Source organism: Mytilus trossulus, chromosome 4 (genome assembly GCF_036588685.1).
Source record: "Mytilus trossulus isolate FHL-02 chromosome 4, PNRI_Mtr1.1.1.hap1, whole genome shotgun sequence".
Taxonomy (NCBI): domain Eukaryota; kingdom Metazoa; phylum Mollusca; class Bivalvia; order Mytilida; family Mytilidae; genus Mytilus; species Mytilus trossulus.
Window position 1 is genome coordinate 9,303,687 of NC_086376.1, and position 19,972 is coordinate 9,323,658.

Genomic DNA, 19,972 nt, shown 5'->3' on the forward strand with positions numbered 1-19,972 from the left:
TTTTTTATATAAAAATAGACAGATGTGATATGATTGCCAATAGGACAACTATCCACAAGGGACCAGCTTATAATGACTGCCAATAGGACAACTATCCACAAGGGACCATCTTATAATGACTGCCAATAGGACAACTATCCACAAGGGAGCAGCTTATAATGACTGCCAATAGGACAACTATCCACAACAGGCCAGCTTATAATGACTGCCAAAAGGACAACTATCCGCAAGGGACCAGCTTATAATGACTGCCAATAGGACAACTATCCACAAGGGACCAGCTTATAATGACTGCCAATAGGACAACTATCCGCAAGGGACCAGCTTATAATGACTGCCAATAGGACAACTATCCGCAAGGGACCAGCTTATAATGACTGCCAATAGGACAACTATCCACAAGGGAGCAGCTTATAATGACTGCCAATAGGACAACTATCCGCAAGGGACCAGCTTATAATGACTGCCAATAGGACAACTATCCGCAAGGGACCAGCTTGTGTAATGACTGCCAATAGGACAACTATCCGCAAGGGACCAGCTTATAATGACTGCCAATAGGAGAACTATCAGCAAGGGACCAGCTTATAATGACTGCCAATAGGACAACTATCGGCAAGGGACCAGCTTATAATGACTGCCAATAGGACAACTATCCGCAAGGGACCAGCTTATAATGACTGCCAATAGGACAACTATCCGCAAGGGACCAGCTTATAATGACTGCCAATAGGACAACTATCCGCAAGGGACCAGCTTATAATGACTGCCAATAGGACAACTATCCGCAAGGGACCAGCTTATAATGACTGCCAATAGGACAACTATCCGCAAGGGACCAGCTAATAATGACTGCCAATAGGACAACTATCCGCAAGGGACCAGCTTATAATGACTGCCAATAGGACAACTATCTGCAAGGGACCAGCTTATAATGACTGCCAATAGGACAAACATCCGCAAGGGACCAGCTTATAATGACTGCCAATAGGACTACTATCCGCAAGGGACCAGCTTATAATGACTGCCAATAGGACAACTATCTGCAAGGGACCAGCTTATAATGACTGCCAATAGGACAACTATCCGCAAGGGACCAGCTTATAATGACTGCCAATAGGACAACTATCCGCAAGGGACCAGCTTATAATGACTGCCAATAGGACAACTATCCGCAAGGGACCATCTTATAATGACTGCCAATAGGACAACTATCTGCAAGGGACCAGCTTATAATGATTGCCAATAGGACAACTATCTGCAAGGGAACAGCTTATAATGATTGCCAATAGGACTACTATCGACAAGGGACCAGCTTATAATGACTGCCAATAGGACAACTATCCGCAAGGGACCAGCTTATAATGACTGCCAATAGGACAACTATCCGCAAGGGACCAGCTTATAATGACTGCCAATAGGACAACTATCAGCAAGGGACCAGCTTATAATGACTGCCAATAGGACAACTTTCCGCAAGGGACCAGCTTATAATGACTGCCAATAGGACAACTATCCGCAAGGGACCAGCTTATTATGACTGCCAATAGGACAATTATCCGCAAGGGACCAGCTTATAATGACTGCCAATAGGACAACTATCTGCAAGGGACCAGCTTATAATGACTGCCAATAGGACAACCATCCCCAAGGGACCAGCTTATAATGACTGCCAATAGGACTACTATCCGCAAGGGACCAGCTTATAATGACTGCCAATAGGACAACTATCCGCAAGGGACCAGCTTATAATGACTGCCAATAGGACAACTATCTGCAAGGGACCAGCTTATAATGACTGCCAATAGGACAACTATCCGCAAGGGACCAGCTTATAATGACTGCCAATAGGACAACTATCCGCAAGGGACCAGCTTATAATGACTGCCAATAGGACAACTATCCACAAGGGACCAGCTTATAATGACTGCCAATAGGACAACTATCTGCAAGGGACCAGCTTTTAATGACTGCTAATAGGACAACTATCCGCAAGGGACCAGCTTATAATGGTTGCCAATGAGACATTATTAACCAGAGACCAAATAATGTGGATATACATGGGATAGTGGGTGGCAAAAATGTCTCAAGTAAATTATGAGCACATTTTTCTAACAAAAATGAGGTTATATATAGTCATCAGCTTGGCACTGATAAGTTGTAAGTGCTTTTCAGACCTATCAAATACCTACTTCCTATTTTCCCAGATCTTGAACTATAAGATGGTTATGCATGACAATCTTGGCATTCTTGTTTTTAATTTTGATAATGAATAATATACTTTAAAAATGGTTATTTTTTTTACAGTCAGCCAACAAATTTATAGTACCACACTTAGTGAGCATAGCAACACCAGAGGCATCTAATTTATTGAAGAAGATATCAGTGCTTGTTGATCTCCCAGTAAGTGTTATAACTTGAATCTTTGAAATAATTGTTGGATGGAAATAACTTTGTTATTATTGGGTATTTTTGATGGACAACAAAAACCTTTAGGGTTTGAAAATGGGGTTTCTTATAGTAATAAAGGATATGGGGTATCCATCCATGACACAAAATTAGTACATGCACAGCAAAAAAAATCACATAGATCTGTTTTTCATTTCAAAGTTACAGTGAGTCATCAACATTGATCAAAAACTCAACTCTCTGTAAGTTTAAGACAACCTTTAGAACTGGTTTGAGTGGAAATAATGTCTATTTTGTTAAGTGCGCATACAATGCAGAAAAGATCTCTTTTTGATTTGCATCCAAATAAGCAAAGAAAAATAGTGATTTGATGCTATTGTGAAGGAAACAAAAGTATATTTGTACTGCATTAGCCACATTCAGGTATAAAGTAACAACAAAAGAATGATGTTGCAATGAAAGTTCCTCACTGACGTCCGCAAGACGTCACGCTAAAATTCATGGGTTTCTCAACATATGCCATGAAAATTGGTGTTGTTATCCAATCAAAATGAGTGTTACAAATGATGTTGCATTAGAATAGTTGTTTGGTTTAATTTCAGAACAGGAAGAAGATAATGATGGAGAATATAAAGTATATATTTCCTTATATAGCTATCTACTTCCAAGAGGCAGAACAGGGGAAAGCTATGAAGTTCTTACAGGTAAAAATCTAGTAATTACTAAAGACTTATATAGCTATCTACTTCCAAGAGGCAGAACAGGGGAAAGCTATGAAGTTCTTACAGGTAAAAATCTAGTAATTACTAAATACTTGTATAGCTATCTACTTCCAAGAGGCAGAACAGGGGAAAGCTATGAAGTTCTTACAGGTAAAAATCTAGTAATTTCAGGAACTCAATTTCCGGCTCTCCCTTGACACCATTCGCGAGTATGGTCTTGAGAAAAACAATGAGAGTCCGTCGGAAGGAGACGATAAATGGCTGACCTGTGTTAAGAGAGAGAGCCATATCTCTTGCACTTTAAAGACACCCTTGTAGATTTCCAAAAAGAGTAGGCTAATGCCGCTACAAGGCAACACTCGCACTCGGTCTGGCAGGCGGCAATCAAATGTTGTCCCTGCATTAACTCATGAACCGTTCAACCAAAGCTTTTAGAATTTTGACAACTAAACGAAGGTCAAGTTCAATAATGGCGATTTTGACTTTTACTGTTCAGGAGTTAAGATTCTTGAAAGATTGAAAAATGGAGTTTCCAGTCCTGTCCGTGCATTTACGTATAAACTGTTCTACCAAAGCTTCCCAAATTTTAATATGTTGTTACTGATGACAAAATCGAGGTCAAGTTCAATAATGACGATTTTGATTTTTACCGTTCAGCAGTTATGGTTCTTGAAAGATCGCAAAATGGCTTTTCCATTCACGTTGTTGCATTTACTCATGAACTTTTCAATCTAAGCTTTTCAAATTTTAATATGTTGATACTGATGACAAAATGGAGGTCAAATTTGATATTGACGATTTTCACTTTCACCATTCATCAGTAATGGTTCTTGTGATATTGCCGGGACACAAATAAATGTTAATAAATCCGGTTTGCTGTCGTCGTGACAGCCTCTTGTTATGCTATTAAGTGTTACTCTGGACCAATTGTCTTTTCTTCCATCCGTCCCATATTTTGTTTCCTCATGCAATTTTATCAAACTCATACGGCCTGTGGACAGAGTTCAGATTTAGGCCGTATGCCATTTAGCATTATAGTGTAATGTCCCTTTATAACTTGATTATAGTGTAATGTCCGTTTATAACTTCGAACATTGCTAAGCTGAAGCAGGGGCATTCATGTCCTCAGACACATTCTTCTTTTTTAAAAACATTATTTGATAATCATTTTGATATTAATTAACATGAACCTTTGAATAAAATGTTTACATGCAAGGTAATCTTTTTTATTTCAGAAAGAGACAGCATTTGACATGGAACAGTTACTAAGATGTCAGTTCCAGACAACACACAATGAGTTACTCCTACATCTGGGTACACATTATCAAAAGGTTTTTATTGATGATATTTATATGTACCAAATAATAGTCTAGGAGCAAACCATTTACATTATGATAAAAGAGAGAAGATTCTTTTAATTGAATAATAATTTGCAAAATAATGTGATATGAACACACTTTTTATTGAATGGTTAATGGAATAAATATGTAACAAGAGCTTTTACTTTCCTCATAAATTTATAGTGTGTGTTCAAATTATTTTGTCATGAATTACTGTACACCATATTCAATCTTTTCCATTCAAGTGATGAATATGAAGATATAACTCAAATATATGTGTTTGAACTGTTTATGTTACTTTGAGGATAAGCATGTTTGAAATTGGGAGAAAAATTTATGGTTGTCATATTTACAACTTAAACTTTTGAAATATAAATGCAAAATTTTGTTTTTACAGTTTCTGAAGAAAATCAGTATTTCATGATAGCTATAATTCACATTTACACCACTGGGTCGATGCCACTGCTGGTGGACGTTTCGTCCCCGAGGGTATCACCAGCCCAGTAGTCAGCACTTTGGTGTTGACATGAATATCAATTATATGGTCATTTCTATAAATTTTCTGTTTACTAAACTTTTAATTTTTCGAAAAACTAAGGATTTTCTTAGGCCCAGGAGTAGATTACCTTAGCCATATTTGGCACAACTTTTAGGAATTTTTGGGTCCTCAATGCTCTTCAACTTTGTATTTGTTTGGCATTTTAACTGTTTTGATCTGAGCGTCACTGATGAGTCTTATGTAGACGAAACGCGCGTCTGGCGTATTAAATTATAATCCTGGTACCTTTGATAACTATTGGGCCTATATAAATTTCAGGTGTTCAGTGGTCTGACTGTGTTATCTAAATGTGTAAAGACTCAGGGATATGAAGAACCACAGACAATGACATCGGCAGAAATGGTCAGTACAAGCTGAGTAGAACACTTACTTAAAAAAGGCTAGCAAAAGTACACATCTAAATCTTTCCACAGGTGGTATAGCAAACTTTGAGTTATGCTTCTTATTCAAACAAATAACAAAACAAGAAAATTTGTTGATCAACATCCACCAATGAAAGCATTCCCCTTATAAAATCTCAATTTAAGCATTTTAAAAAATGACAAGGTACACTGAATACTAATTAATTATGGTTTAAGATGGGTACTCTAATTACATCAATTGTATAATAATGTGAATGCATAGATTGAGACTGTCACCCCAGAATATAAAAAAATCTTGCAAACTTTTTTTTAGAGTACTAAATAAGCATATTTTAGTGTGTAAAAGACTATGCAAGAAATAAATTCTTTTCCAATTGAATATTTTCTAGAATATTATAAAGATTTACCACATTATACTTTCAGGCAGACTATTTACAGCCTAAACTACTTGGAGTGATTGGATTCTTTGATTTACAGCTTTTAAATAACAACATTCCTCTAGAAGATAAAAAAATGGTAAATCAATACACTTCATTTTATGTTGCATAATTGTCTATACATGGAACTAGGTACTGTTATGATATCAATGATAAATTATATGTTATTCAGGTCTCAGACAGGGTATATACTGTGACATTCCCGGCTTAGAGTTTATATTCCCTGAGGCGAAGGCGAAGGGTATATAAGCCCTAAGCCGGGAATGTCACAGTATATACCCTTTCTGAGACCTGAATTTCACATATATTACGGTTTATCCCTGACTTAATGTTATTTTTCAGTGCAGGTATTTGTTGACAACACATATATATTGAAAAACCTTACCTGATATGTTCGGCATACGTGAAGGATTTTTTAATTTGCTGTGAACATAATTTTATCGTGTATGTTATAATTTATAATAAAACTTTTAACATTAAATTTATATATTAAAAGTGTGAATTGCGTGATTTTGTATCAAAAACGTATTGTTGACTGAAGCACGTCATTATTTTTCCTCTGTGAGCCTCTAACAGTCTGATAGGTTTAGTAACCGGTGTTATGATGACGTTTTTGAGGTTCCAATTGGGGATACAAACGTCGTATATACCCCGGCAGTTTCCTTAATATATGCTGACATCTCTGTGTTGTTGTCCAATCACAAACCTTGACACATTTGTAATCCGTAATATATGGTATAATTGTTGTTGACCACCAGAAGGAGTTTTGTGAATAAAGTATGAATATCTGTCTACAAGCCTTGAAGGTCAAGAACAATAACTTAGATTCACCTTAACATCATATTAAAATGTACAAATGTCATGTCTGACTCAATATTAATGATGCTGTGGGTATGTCGCAATGTCTGTCTGCAAGAATGACTTCAATACTTCATATAGTAAGATGTAAACGAAGGGCTGGGTGATTTATCATTTTGTGAGCTTTACTCTTAGTAATTCTAGCTATAGACCATTTCTTTTAAATAAAAAGTATTCTGAAATAGATTTATCTAGATATTTTAGGCAAGATCTTTTATTCTTTTTATGTTTTATTTCTCAGACATTAGAAAGCTTGACAGCCATAATCAGACTGATGGGTAGAAAACACATTGGTATGATACGATATAAGATTGTGAACACACTGAGGATAGGATTACAGATCACAGACAGAGATATACAGGAGATATCATGTAAAGCTTGGGATTGTTTTGTTAAAAGGTTAGGGTTAAGCTAGTTAGAATGGTTTAATTTTAATAAAAACGGAAAAACTTTAATTGACCATAAATATTATAATAAGATATTATGTGAAATGAAATGGCCCATTCATGGGCATTATGTTTTCTGGTCTGTGCTTCCGTTTGTCCGTCCGTTTGTCTGTCCCACTTCAGGTTCAAGTTTTTGGGCGTGGTAGTTTTTGATGAAGTTGAAGTCCAATCAACTTGAAATTTAGTTCACATGAGCCTTATGAATTTTAAAGCCAAATTTGAGTTTTTACTCCAATTGCACGGTCCACTGAACATAAAAAATGATAGTGAGGATGGAGCATTCTTGTACTAGGGACACATTCTTGCTTTATACTCATTTGTTGCTTTAAAATTATATGTCAAATGTAACTATCCAGAATATTCAATTAATTGTTAGTACTGAATACTTTATAGAAATTTTTTATAGATTGAGTTGTTGATAATTTATTATAAAGTAGTGAAGACTTTTTTTTCTCATATGTTCATAAAAATAATGGAATATGCAAATGAAGATTGCAAAAATATAGGTTTCATTGTCTGCACAATATTTGTTGATTCATTTATTTTCGTAGATACCAATTTTCTTGGATTGAGAAAAACTTGCGTTTTCATGGAAGTTTGATTTCATGGTTTTCCAATAATCTGCATTTAATCATACAGGAGCAAATTTGCAATTCATTCGTATTTTCCCTGTACCAACAAAATCCAGGAAAATTGATTTCTAATGAATAATAATGAATTCATCAAACAGAAATTTAAAAACACAGTTTAATGTTGACTTTAATTTCTGTTTCAGTTTAGAAACTCCGTTTCTTGGACAGATGATGTCACAGATCATTGCCACACTCCTCCCTTTGCTGAACTCGTTACCAAAACAGGTGTCAGAACTTTTCAACTTCATGATAGTAGAAAACAGGTAAGTGGGAATTGTTTTATGGTGGTCTACACTCTCATCCCAATATTTGGGTTGATGTATATTTGTTCAAGGTGTGTTCTGCTGAAAAAAGTATGAATGCCTTGAAGCACATTTATGATAAGCATTATGAGTACTGCCTTTTTAATGTGCCTGTTACATATGAGTTTGAAATATGTATATGTAATGCCAAGGCTCAAGGCTACAAACAACTGTCCTAGAACACTTCATATAACAAACAAAATAGTCAAATTGTTCCTTGTTTAAACCTTCAATATTAATAATACATCATATGATTGTTAACTACAAAAAGACATGTCATAATTTACAAGTTAGTGTCTTCATGGAATTTGAATTTGCAATAGTTTTATGATGCTTATACACTAGATAGTATCATTTGAACTGCTTTTATTTTTTATACCACAGAGTGCTGCTAAAGCAATATCAGTAAATTTGTGACCATCAAATCACCAATTGATGCCATCAAAGCTTGAAATACAATACAGTTACCCCCTAATTAATGAAGTATTTCTGTATGTAATGTTTTTTTAAAGAATATGATTACTTTAGGGAGACGTTATCAGTTCACTTTCATGAGGTCTACTTCCTGCCTGATATACCAGAGTTGTCTGTGGCTAATGATATACTAAAACAGTACACAGAGGGATCTTCTAGGTAGGTATCAGATTTTCACATGTAAGCCATTTCAATAAATTGAAGTAGATGTGAACTAAAGATTTTTTGAAATCCACATTAACACCAACATGTCAATATGTATATGCACAGTTTCTCGAAATAGTCCCACATTTTAGTTTGTATAAAATATTTACATTATAAGTAGATTTCATGTCCATCTCATTTCTTGCATGGATAACTCCATGACTTGATATATTTGAATTCCTAGATATTCTTTGTGTAATCTTTGTGTAAAAAGAATTCCCTACTATAGAGTAGCAGCTAAGTTAGAAGTTAGAATACATAGTAATTGGCAATGTTTGCAGGCTGAATTTTCTGAAAAAGACACGTAATAAAGCCAAACTTATTTCTGAATGAAATTATATTTTATCATAGGAATCTTACAATTTAAAATAATTTTCCCCTGCCATTCTATAATATATTATTTCTTATTTTAGTCAATCAGATTTGAGGACCAGACTGGATCATTCCATGAAGGGAATAACACATGAAAGCTTGGATGTCAGACTTCATGCTCTGTCTAAATTGAAGAACCTGCTTCGTGATGAAAAAGTAAGAATACATCTTATATGTCAACGTGTTTCTTGTAAAAAAATGTGTAAATTGAATTTTAAAATATAATGGAATTAAAAGGTAAACATGAATTAGGCAGCAAACAAACAACACATGCGTAGAAAAGTCTATGCATATGTCATTAATAAGCTTTTAATGATGTTGAAATTTGTTAACCATAAAGCAAGTAACAAAATTAAGACAAATCAACAAATTCTGATAAAAACTTGCATACTTGTGTAGACAGGTACACTTTACCATTTCTCTCTATGTTAACAGCAAGTTCAACAAAGCTATTTTAAATGAAATGAACTTGGTCAGTTATGTTGAACCATTTAAAAATTATTGATAATGCCATTGCAAGAAAAGTGTTTGGTTGAATTTTTATTTGATTTGAAGTCATAAATCTGAAAATTTATAGATATGATATATTTGTATTACTATTAATGGAAAAGTGTATTTAATGTAAAACAATGTCATTTCTCATATTTTATGTATTACAGGAAGCACTATACCAGTTTGTGATAGGTAATGAGACTGCTGATCCTATTGTATCAAAGATTGTTTCTGTGGTAAGTTCAGCACATTTTTCGAAGGCCAATTACAACATTTTTTTTTAATAGCTCATGTAGCAAAAGAAATTATAATTCCACTTGCAAGGAAAAGCAGTCAAATAACTGATTGATGTATGTGTACATTTTATTTAGAATGACTTTAATGTTATTTTTCAGCTGTTGAGTGGTTCTAGAGATTCTGACAGCAGAGCACAGATACTGTATGCTGAGTGTATTGGAGAACTTGGTGCCATAGATCCTGGAAGGTACTTATACTTTTTAAGTTATTTCTGTTAAATTTAAAGCAATATAGCTATAGATTAATAAAAGTCTCATTTGTTTTTGTTTAATTTCCTCAAAATTGATTTTCCTTTTGTAATCAATGCGTGTATTGTCATTGGTTTAAAAAAAAAATCATTGGTTTTGTAGTAATAGAAAATATGTGTAGATGATGACAAAAACTTGCATTGTAACTACAACTTACTTGATTTTAGGTTAGAGCTGACTACAAATGATCCCAAGGCAGACAATGCTAAATTCCATCATAATATTTGTGAAGATAATTTTGCATTTGATCTGATAAACCAAGTTGTCAAAGGTTTCCTGGCAGCAACAGAAACAAGAATTCAGGTTTGTAAAACATATCTAAGAAGTTTTGGCTTGTTAGATCACTTGGCTGAAAATTTTAAACTCTGTTGCAAACCATAAAAATATCATACTTACCTTGTCCAATGTTGTTAGCAAAGTGGTGTATAGCAGCAAATGTCTTTGCCAATGAGATTCTTAGTTCGTCTTGAGTACCTATGAACATATGTAGAATTTTTCCTGAGAGCTATCTGACAAAAATAAAAAACTAAGCACTGTTTCTTGGTGGGAATCAGGAACAGGTATTGAAATAAATTTGTTTCTTGCCTCATTGTTTTGAATTTTCAATCATGTCTGAAATGATAATCTTAATTTCATTTTTACAAAGCTATAAGATTATAGTTATGATGTATTACATGAGAATAACATGATTGAATTTTCAGGATGGTACGGCTTTAGCATTACAGGAATTGTTAAAGATTTTTAAAATCACAGAGACGTCTAAACTATGGAAACGATTTGCTGATCATGTCAAGGAAATACTCCTTCCTTTATTTACCACAAAGTAAGTGTCATTATTTTAGTATTGTTTATGAATTATGGGATTATTTTTATGCCAAACACAAAACACCTATTAGATGGGAGGGGATTGCAGAGGGTTCCAATTTGATACATTAAAACTTTGATATGTATGACTTGATTAACTGAACTGTTTATGATTGTAAAAATTATTGAAAATTACATGAATCCTAGCTAAACCTAGTGTATTGAAAGTTTTTAAAAAGTCTATGGAAACCTTAACCATTGCGGGTCCATGATTTAGAAAAAAAAGGAAGTCAGTATAAATTTGCCTTTTTAAAGCTGAATTCATTGAGTGTACAACAAGGCTTCCAAAACGGTCATATATGCCGGTCATTTGTATAATGTCCGGTAAAAGACCGGCTGGGCAAAGCATGAAACGGTCATCTACTTTTTAGTTTCAAAGGCTTTTTCGGTCATTTTAACATATAAATTCAAGATCTTTTTGACCCAACATTTTGCCTTTAACAGCCATACATTTCCGGTCATAAAAGTGACATGATGATTAATTACTATCAAAACAACCCCTACTTCAATACTTTCTAATTTTAATCAAGGCTAATTAGTTGTTGGACAGCTGAAAACTACCTGTTCAGGTTACAGGTAAACTATTTTCAGTACCGGACATCGTAGAAATTAATCGGTCCATCCCCATTTATTTTCGTACATTTCAGCAGCTTGTATCTAATTGATTTAAAATATATAATAAATACATTTATAAACATGATTTGATAAATCATTTAAAAAGGTTTTAAATGAAAAATCGTCAGCACTACGTTGTATGAACAAGAACACGTGTGCGCATGTGCACAGGTAGGAAATTCAATTATGCATCCTACATTTCTTCAAAAATGCTAAAAGTATCATTGATACCTGTATCTAAAGTTCCTTTCAAGTATTTTGTTGAAGAAATAACGTGGAAAGAGCTTCTTCGCTCAGTAGTTCTATGTTAACGTACACGGATTTTACGTATCCGTTTATGGTCCATGTTTTACCATTGTCAAGTCAACATCCGGTTTTGAAAAATGTGACTTTAAAAACGAAAATAAAGTTCTAGACAACTTCATTTTGCACAAATAAAGAGTCTAATGCAGATATGAGCACGCTGATGTGCACACTTTGAATGATGCAATGCCAATTTTAACAGTTTATGTCAGAACATCAAATTCATATCAAAGTAAAGTTTAATATCGATTTTAATTTAATGTCAATCATTGGGATGGCCATCTGATTACCATAATTGCCTTTTGTGACTTTGTTTTAGGAATTAAAATTCAGATCAGATATAAAATGTCCGGCTGGCTCAGAAAAATTTTGGAAGCCCTGGTGAACAATCCAGCTAACCAAATATATTGACTTTACTTACACACTCAATGAAATCAGATGTAATTGTAGATTCAAATTGTTCTAAACATCCAAGAATGTAAATCATTAAAATGTCACTTTAGTTCAACATGTATTTCACAGGTATACATTAACAAGTCAACAAGACTGGTCTAAGATAACCAAACCAATATTCCTAAGTGAGAAATCAAAGACCTTTGCTGAATGGGTCAGTACATGGACAGGATACCTGTTATCAAAGGTAAATTTTATAAACTGCATTTCTTCAGAAAACTTGATATTCTAAGCCCATATCAAGTTAATAAGTTAATGCTTATGAAGACACCTGACATGATAAAAATATGGTCATGTAGAAATCATGTATGAGAATTGTAATCAATTTTCAGTTTTTAAATCCTGTCTTATTTGAACAAACTAAGAATAAATTTTCGTCAGTAAACGTTTATCTTAAATGGATTGTGGTGTTTATTTGAAGTTCTACTCATTAGCTGCTAAGATTCATTATGGTTCTTAAACTTAGATTAAGTTTTGAGCTTTCTCAATGAAGGTTTATCCAGATTTTTTTTTAGAAAAATGCAACAGAAATGGTACTGTTAATACCGTTTTGTCAAAAAATATACATTTATAATGTAACACATTTTAAAGAAACTACATCCAAAACAACTTACTATGAAATCGTTATCATAATGATTTCCACTTTAACATTTCAGGTTAAACAAGATCATGCCAGAAGTGTATTTGTATCCTGTACAGCAGCTATTAAGAATGATGTACACATTGCTCTGTATATTCTACCCTACGCAGTAACACAAGTCTTACAAGATGGATCTCCACATGATATTAAAGAGGTTAGTTACCATGGCAATGTAATCTTATTTAGAGATGCTGTTTATTTAAGTTTTTTTTTTTTTAAATATATGTAAATATAAGAATTTCTACAGTAGTATTTTGTTTTAATTATTAACTGGAGCTTATTATGAACACATGTTAAAATGACATATTGTTGATATTATTTACACTCAAATCTTTTGAATTTATTGGGCTATATTTTGAATGGATTGAGAGTTCTACAGATAAACAAAAGGCAGAGTTTTCATAACAAAATCAATCTTAAAGGTCCTTAATAATAGTTCAGGTCTTATGGATGATAATTGTCATTTGATTATTATTATTTACCCCTCTAGGAAAGAGCAAAATTTCTTTATTTTGGCAGAGGAAAGTTTTCCTGCATCTAATGTTTGTCTGTTTAATAGACCTATTGTACAGAATGGTGTGGTACATTTTTAGGTTTTTACTGAGATATTAGAAGTTATTAGTCACACACAGAAACCTGATACTAAACATAGAGATGGGAATTTCCACCATATGAGTGCTCAGACAATCTTTTCTATAATGGATCATCTAACCAAATGGAAGAGACAGAAAGCTCAGACAAGTGGTATCATTCCTGGCAAAGGTAATATCAAAGTAAAAATGAGAATTTATTGAATTTTTACAAATTGTTTTCAGTTTGTAAATTAATGAACTGCTTTTGAATACACTTTTAAAACATTGCAACTTACTGACAGTAATGATTTTAAAATTAAATAAGAATATGTATTGGCATTTCCATATATGATTATCTGACGGAAAATACTTGTCAATGATACCAGGCTTCAAATTTTTGTCACAAAATTGTGTTTTGTATACATAAAATTAATCAGTGATGCTTGAATAAAAAAGTGTTAACAGGAAGACGGTACAGTACAAAACCTTAAAATAAACGACAAATGTTCTGAAGAAGAGACATTCTTGAAACACATAATATATTGTTGAAATACCCTTTTGTAGGACCTGCCTATTTATCTGACTCAGGATACAGGGCTATTGATAGTTTTCTAAATAAGATTCCACAAGACCTACTGGCTCAAGCTTGTTTTAGTTGTGGAGCTTATACTAGAGCATTGATGCACTTTGAACAGTTCCTGTCAAGTAAAAACCAGAATGTTCAAGATCATCTTGACTTTCTCCAGGTTAGCAATTACAAATATGTTATCTAATCAAAGGATTAACACCAATGTGTCTGAAACGAAGTTGTCCCTCCCCCTTGAAATTCATGCAATACTAATAAAATTGATTGGATTTTTAGTTGCCAATATGGCAGTGAAAAAAAATCAACTAAAAGTATTGACAATGGGCAACAGTCTATTGTTTCCTTTTTATACGCCAGTCTTTTAGACGGGACGTATTATGGTATACCGTTGTCCATCCGTCGTCCATACTTCGGACAATAACTCGAAAACGCTTTCACCAATTTCCATGAAACTTGAGTGAATTGTTTATATCTATTGACGTAAACTCCTTTTTGTTTTTTTTTAATTTCAGATTTTAAGTTTTGGATTTATGGGGCTTTATTCATAAAAAAGGGGGGATTTTCAACACTTCGGACAATAACTCAAAAATGCTTTCACCAATGTCCATGAAACTTTGGTGAATTGTTTATATCTATTGATGTACGCTCCCTTTCAATTTTTATAAATTTCATATTTTACATTTCCGTGTTATGAATTTTTATGCTTAAAAAAGGTGGGATTTTCCAATTTTGGGACAACTAACACTTTCACAAAATTTTATGCAACTTTGATAAATTGTTTATATCTATTGACATAAGCCTCCTTTCCATTTTTATAAATTTTAGATTTTACGTTTTCTTAAGTAATGAATTTTTATACTTAAAAAAGGGGGATTTTATGCAACTTTGGTGAAACTGTGAGCAAAGGGCGTATCATGCGCTAAAGTGCAGCCCTTTATTGTTATGTAAACTCAAAATTTTTGAAAATTAATACCCTATCCAAAAACTGAATTTTCTATTATAGGTTAAACAAATGTTAAATTGAGACTAATGGCTTAACATAGGGACATCAATGTATTATTTTGTTTTTACCAGAGATTGTATGTCGCCATGGATGAATCTGATGGTGTAATTGGAGTAGCAGCCATTAGACAGACACAGCCAACATTGATTGAACAAATTCTTATCCATGAAAGTTTGGGTAAGTCAAGTGGCAACCAGAATTGTTGATAAAATAAGTAAATCTATTTAAGTGATCTGTTGAAAAAAAGAGCAGTTTAATTTCTGTAGCTTGTCAAATGTTGGTCAATTTGTGACCTTGATTTACAATGTTTAATTGTTTAATAGAATATCAACCTTCTATTCAGAATTTGTGGAAATCTTTGTAAATTAAGTCTTACTTCATTAATTAGGTCAACATCAGGATGCTCAGGCTTGTTATGAGAAGGCTATTGACAGTGAAGTAGATAGTGTTGAACATCATAAAGGTCTACTGCAAAGTTTGATGGAGTTAGGACAACAAAACAAGGCCTTACTGCATGCTACAGGAGCCATTGCTGAGAGGTAGGTCAAAGCACATAAAACATTGATAAAATTTGGAAGCGGTTTTAACAGTAGAGTAAGGTTCTGCTATTAGCCACAGAAATCATCCTGATGAGAAGTACTCACTACACATTTTTGATTTTTTTGTATATAGGAATCTAATAAGAAGTTGTGGTGTGAGTACCAAGACTACTGTAACTTTCCATCCAAGTTAGAACGTATAAAAAGTGAACAATTATAGGTCAAAGTACAGCCTTCAACACAGAGACTTGGCTCACCAACCAGCAAGTTATAAAGAGCCTTAAAATAGCGCGTCAAATTATTATACCCCCGCTTTAAAAAAGGGGGGGTATACTGTTTTACCTCTGTCTGTCCTTTCGTCAGTCTGTCCGTCCCATGAATATTTTTCGTCGCATTTTTCTCAGGAACTACAATACAAGGATTTCTAAAATTTGGGTTCAGGGTTTATCTAAGTCAGCTATACCGTGTGATGCGTTTTCAGATTGATCACTTGACAACTTCCTGTTTACCGAACACTTGTATGATTTTACACATAATAGCCAAGTTGAAAATTTTCTTCACATTTTTCTTGAAGGAACTACAATACAAGGATTTCTGAAATTTGGTTTCAGGATTTATATCAGTCAGCTATACCGTGTGATGCGTTTTCAGATTCATCACTCCACAACTTCCTGTTTACCAAACACTTGCATATTTTTACACTATTGATATTATCCTATTGCGGGGGGGGGGGATCATCAGTGAGCAGTAGCTCGCAGTTTCACTTGTTTTAAACAGGAAAACCAACATTCTAATCTATATGAATACCCTTAAGAATTACTGTAAACCAACTTATTTTTGCGAATGATTTTTATTCGCGACTTTCTCGAGTAGCAAAATAATGTGAATCAAAATTGTTGAGAATATGTCAATCTTTGATCTTTCCTTAATAAACTTCATCACTTCATCAAGTCAATCAGATAATCGCCAAATTAAATAGCTGCGAAGTGGTCAAGAAAGGGTAAAACGTGAAATAAAGTATCCGCGAAAATAAGTTGGTTTACAGTATTGATTTAGACTGTACATGGGGAAATAATTCTATGTTGAGTAAAACTGAATGAAGATAAAGTGAATCTTACCTTTCCAGGATACATTAAAAAAAAGTTGTTCTTGTTTTCCTGATAATTTACAAGAAAAAGAAGAAATAACTGTCTTTATTGTAGTAAAGAAATTTTCAAAAAGAGTACACACCAAAGTTCATTATCTTCAGACTTTGTTTAATAATTAGAATATAAATTCAATATAACAGACCAGAGTGGGCACCACATATCAGATCTTACATGGTGGAGGCTGCATGGAAGCTTGGTAACTGGGATAAACTGGAAAAATGTATCAAATCTGTAAGCATCTTTTATACAATAGAGAAAATTTTGCATGAAATACAGAGGTTAAACTAAAATTTTAGACAATATTTAGACAAACTTTTTCATTCATCTGCAAAAAATAGGTACTTAAATGTCATGGTCGACCTTTTTTTATGATATCAAAATAGGATTTTCAAAGGACAGCCAGATAATTTGATGTCATTATTGAAAATTGACCAATTAAGAACTTCAATCAAACAAATAATAAGTTGATTTAAAAAAATTGGAACAGGAAAAGTAAAATTATGGTTAGGATGAGAAATATGCTGATGTACAAGTTATACATATTCTATAAGATTCTATGTTTTACAGGAGAAAACTGGTAGGAACTGGGCAGTTGGAGTTGGAGAGCTGCTTCTTTCAGCAAAAGCTAAGGTAAGTCTGAATAAATTGTAATCATCTATAAAAGATATCTTCCTATTAAATGGAAATGTTAAAATATACAAGGTCATTAGAACATAGTGGTACATAAATTGTAGTTATTAATTTTTCCCGCATTAATTCATTTGAGGTTGATCCTTTCATTTTAGGTAAAGAAGACAACCATACTAATTAACATAACTCATGCTCAAAGAACCAGCCAATAAATACTATTAATCAGTATTGTATTCCACATGTGGGTTTGTCCTGTTAACCAATTCCTAGACATTTCTTAAGTGTACAGAGTATGATATATGAAGAAACGGTGTGGCCGACACACACCATGGTTTGAAATCTCCTTTCTCTAAGTATACATGTTGTGTGCATTTGTGAATAATATAGACACTTATTGATTAATAATGCATTACAATGATCCATATTTCAGAATGAAGAAAAGTTTATGAAACACCTTCAGATTGTCAGACGTGAACAAATAGGCCCATTGTCTGCTGCCAGTATGGAGAGTGGGTCATACCAGAGAGGTTACCAGCATATTGTCAGGTGCATATCTCTTCTAATTACAGCAATCAAGTTTTCGGTTTGATGATAATCTTCTGTGGTGTTTAGAATTTAGCAACCAATTTAACTAGAAAATGCAAAGGAGGATTTGTTACTCATCATTTTACCCCATTGATGACCTTTAAGTAATATTTGTTTATTTTTAGTGGAAGAAGACGTCAAGTCTTCTGAAGACTTAAGGGGCTGACCCTTGGCATTGAGTCTCCGTATGTCGCATTCATTTCGTGTATTACAATTTCAAAACAACTTAAGATTCCTGACACCGATTTTTATACATGATTAGGCATCTGAATCATTTAATTTGTAAATTATGATTGTAAAACAATCACTATCGTAAATATGACCCTTTTATTTATGTAAATTATTAGATTTCATCTCATCCACATGAACGTTATTTGTTTACTTGTAACAGGATGTTTTAACTGTAGATATTTGTATTACGCATGCGTGAATTTGGTATCGAGACAACTCGCCCTGTTTACAAGTTCGCCCTTGAAGTTACGAATTTGCAATCCTGCAGACAAGAAGATTTTGTTTTTATATAAATAAAAAGGATATATAAAGTGTTGTCTTTATTCATGGTTTTCCTTTGTCATATGTGCATTAGATGCCCTTCGTAACATACATGTGAACCTCCCGACGGGAGTACAAACTCCCGTTTTCAGGGGTCTCCTCCCGTCCTCCAGTTTAGGAGAAAAAACTCCCGTGTATGAAATATTTCATGAATTAAAGTTTTCAGACGCCATATTTGATCATTTCTTACTACTGTACGGGTGTAATTGACACCTGTGTTAAATTTTACCTGAACATCAAAGAAGATGTATAATTATATGGCTTCACTTGACAGCTTGGGTGTCAAACATACTGGTAATCAACGATGTTTACCTCCGGCTTACTGCCGTTGTGTTATCAAAACGATGTGTATTGGGAATATTGAAATACTTTTTTGTTACTTCCCTTTGTTTTATCCTGTTTTCAGATATTTTGCCTTTAAAAATGTTAACTGTAAAAAGACTGTAAATGATTAATAATTTAATCAAATTATCACAAAAGGATGTTGATTAAATGAATTAAAATGATTTTGGACAAATAAAAAAATTAAATATTTATAAATTATATTAGCAATCTAGACCTCCTTTCAAGGATTAAATTGAAGTTTATATCATAAATTTGTTTTTTACTGAATAGTATTCAACATACAATATGTGCAACTAGACTAATAAAAGGTCTAGTAGATAGATTAATTCCTAGTTAAATCTTGAAATTTAAATTTGTAAATGTTAGTATATATTAGATTTTATTTAAGAATTGAATGCTTCTTTTTGTAAATTTATTGGGGTGTAAAAGCGTTGACCGAAGTACATCTGAAAATGTGCGCACGGTCAATGCTTTTACAACCCTATAAAGTTACAAAAAGAAGCATTTAATACTTATAATTACATTTTTTAGCTATGATCATAAAAACACGAATTTTATGTATTTTTTTTATTTAATTCACCTGTGCACTTTATTGTTGGACCATGTGTTATCATGAATGAAAAGTTGTATTGAGCAATGCAACTGCTTACAGAATAAGGCATGCTGTGCAGTTAGCCAATCAGAATAAAGTATTATAATGAAACATACATCTAATGTAGTTAGTTAAAAACATATTTATTTATGGTGGATTGGGAAACAAGTTTTGCAACTTATATTAATCCCTTTCCTCTTTGCGGGTGCGAGTGCTGCCTTGTAGCGGCATTAGCCTACTCTTTTTCGAAATCTACAAGGGTGTCTTTAACGTGCAAGAGATATGGCTCTCTCTTAACACGGGTCAGCCATTTATCGTCCCCGTCCGACGGACTATCATCGTTTCCTCAAGACCATACTCGCAAATGGTGTCAAGGGAGAGCCGAAAATTG

At 33.5% G+C, this 19,972-nt stretch overlaps 1 protein-coding gene across 1 annotated transcript in view; it reads left to right on the forward strand.

Moving 5' to 3' along the window:
• Window positions 1-19,972, forward strand: part of LOC134714612 (serine/threonine-protein kinase ATR-like) — a 77,997-nt gene that overhangs the window by 37,911 nt on the left and 20,114 nt on the right. The window contains exons 27-48 of the mRNA XM_063575998.1: window positions 2,308-2,403; window positions 3,012-3,113; window positions 4,367-4,462; window positions 5,289-5,372; window positions 5,816-5,908; window positions 6,929-7,086; window positions 7,909-8,028; window positions 8,596-8,700; window positions 9,159-9,273; window positions 9,777-9,845; window positions 10,005-10,093; window positions 10,322-10,457; window positions 10,856-10,977; window positions 12,459-12,576; window positions 13,046-13,183; window positions 13,623-13,791; window positions 14,166-14,347; window positions 15,262-15,367; window positions 15,579-15,729; window positions 17,018-17,108; window positions 17,445-17,507; window positions 17,938-18,053. Of these exons, the coding sequence (XP_063432068.1) occupies window positions 2,308-2,403; window positions 3,012-3,113; window positions 4,367-4,462; window positions 5,289-5,372; window positions 5,816-5,908; window positions 6,929-7,086; window positions 7,909-8,028; window positions 8,596-8,700; window positions 9,159-9,273; window positions 9,777-9,845; window positions 10,005-10,093; window positions 10,322-10,457; window positions 10,856-10,977; window positions 12,459-12,576; window positions 13,046-13,183; window positions 13,623-13,791; window positions 14,166-14,347; window positions 15,262-15,367; window positions 15,579-15,729; window positions 17,018-17,108; window positions 17,445-17,507; window positions 17,938-18,053 (2,519 nt within the window). The remainder of the gene's footprint in view (window positions 1-2,307; window positions 2,404-3,011; window positions 3,114-4,366; window positions 4,463-5,288; window positions 5,373-5,815; window positions 5,909-6,928; window positions 7,087-7,908; window positions 8,029-8,595; window positions 8,701-9,158; window positions 9,274-9,776; window positions 9,846-10,004; window positions 10,094-10,321; window positions 10,458-10,855; window positions 10,978-12,458; window positions 12,577-13,045; window positions 13,184-13,622; window positions 13,792-14,165; window positions 14,348-15,261; window positions 15,368-15,578; window positions 15,730-17,017; window positions 17,109-17,444; window positions 17,508-17,937; window positions 18,054-19,972) is intronic.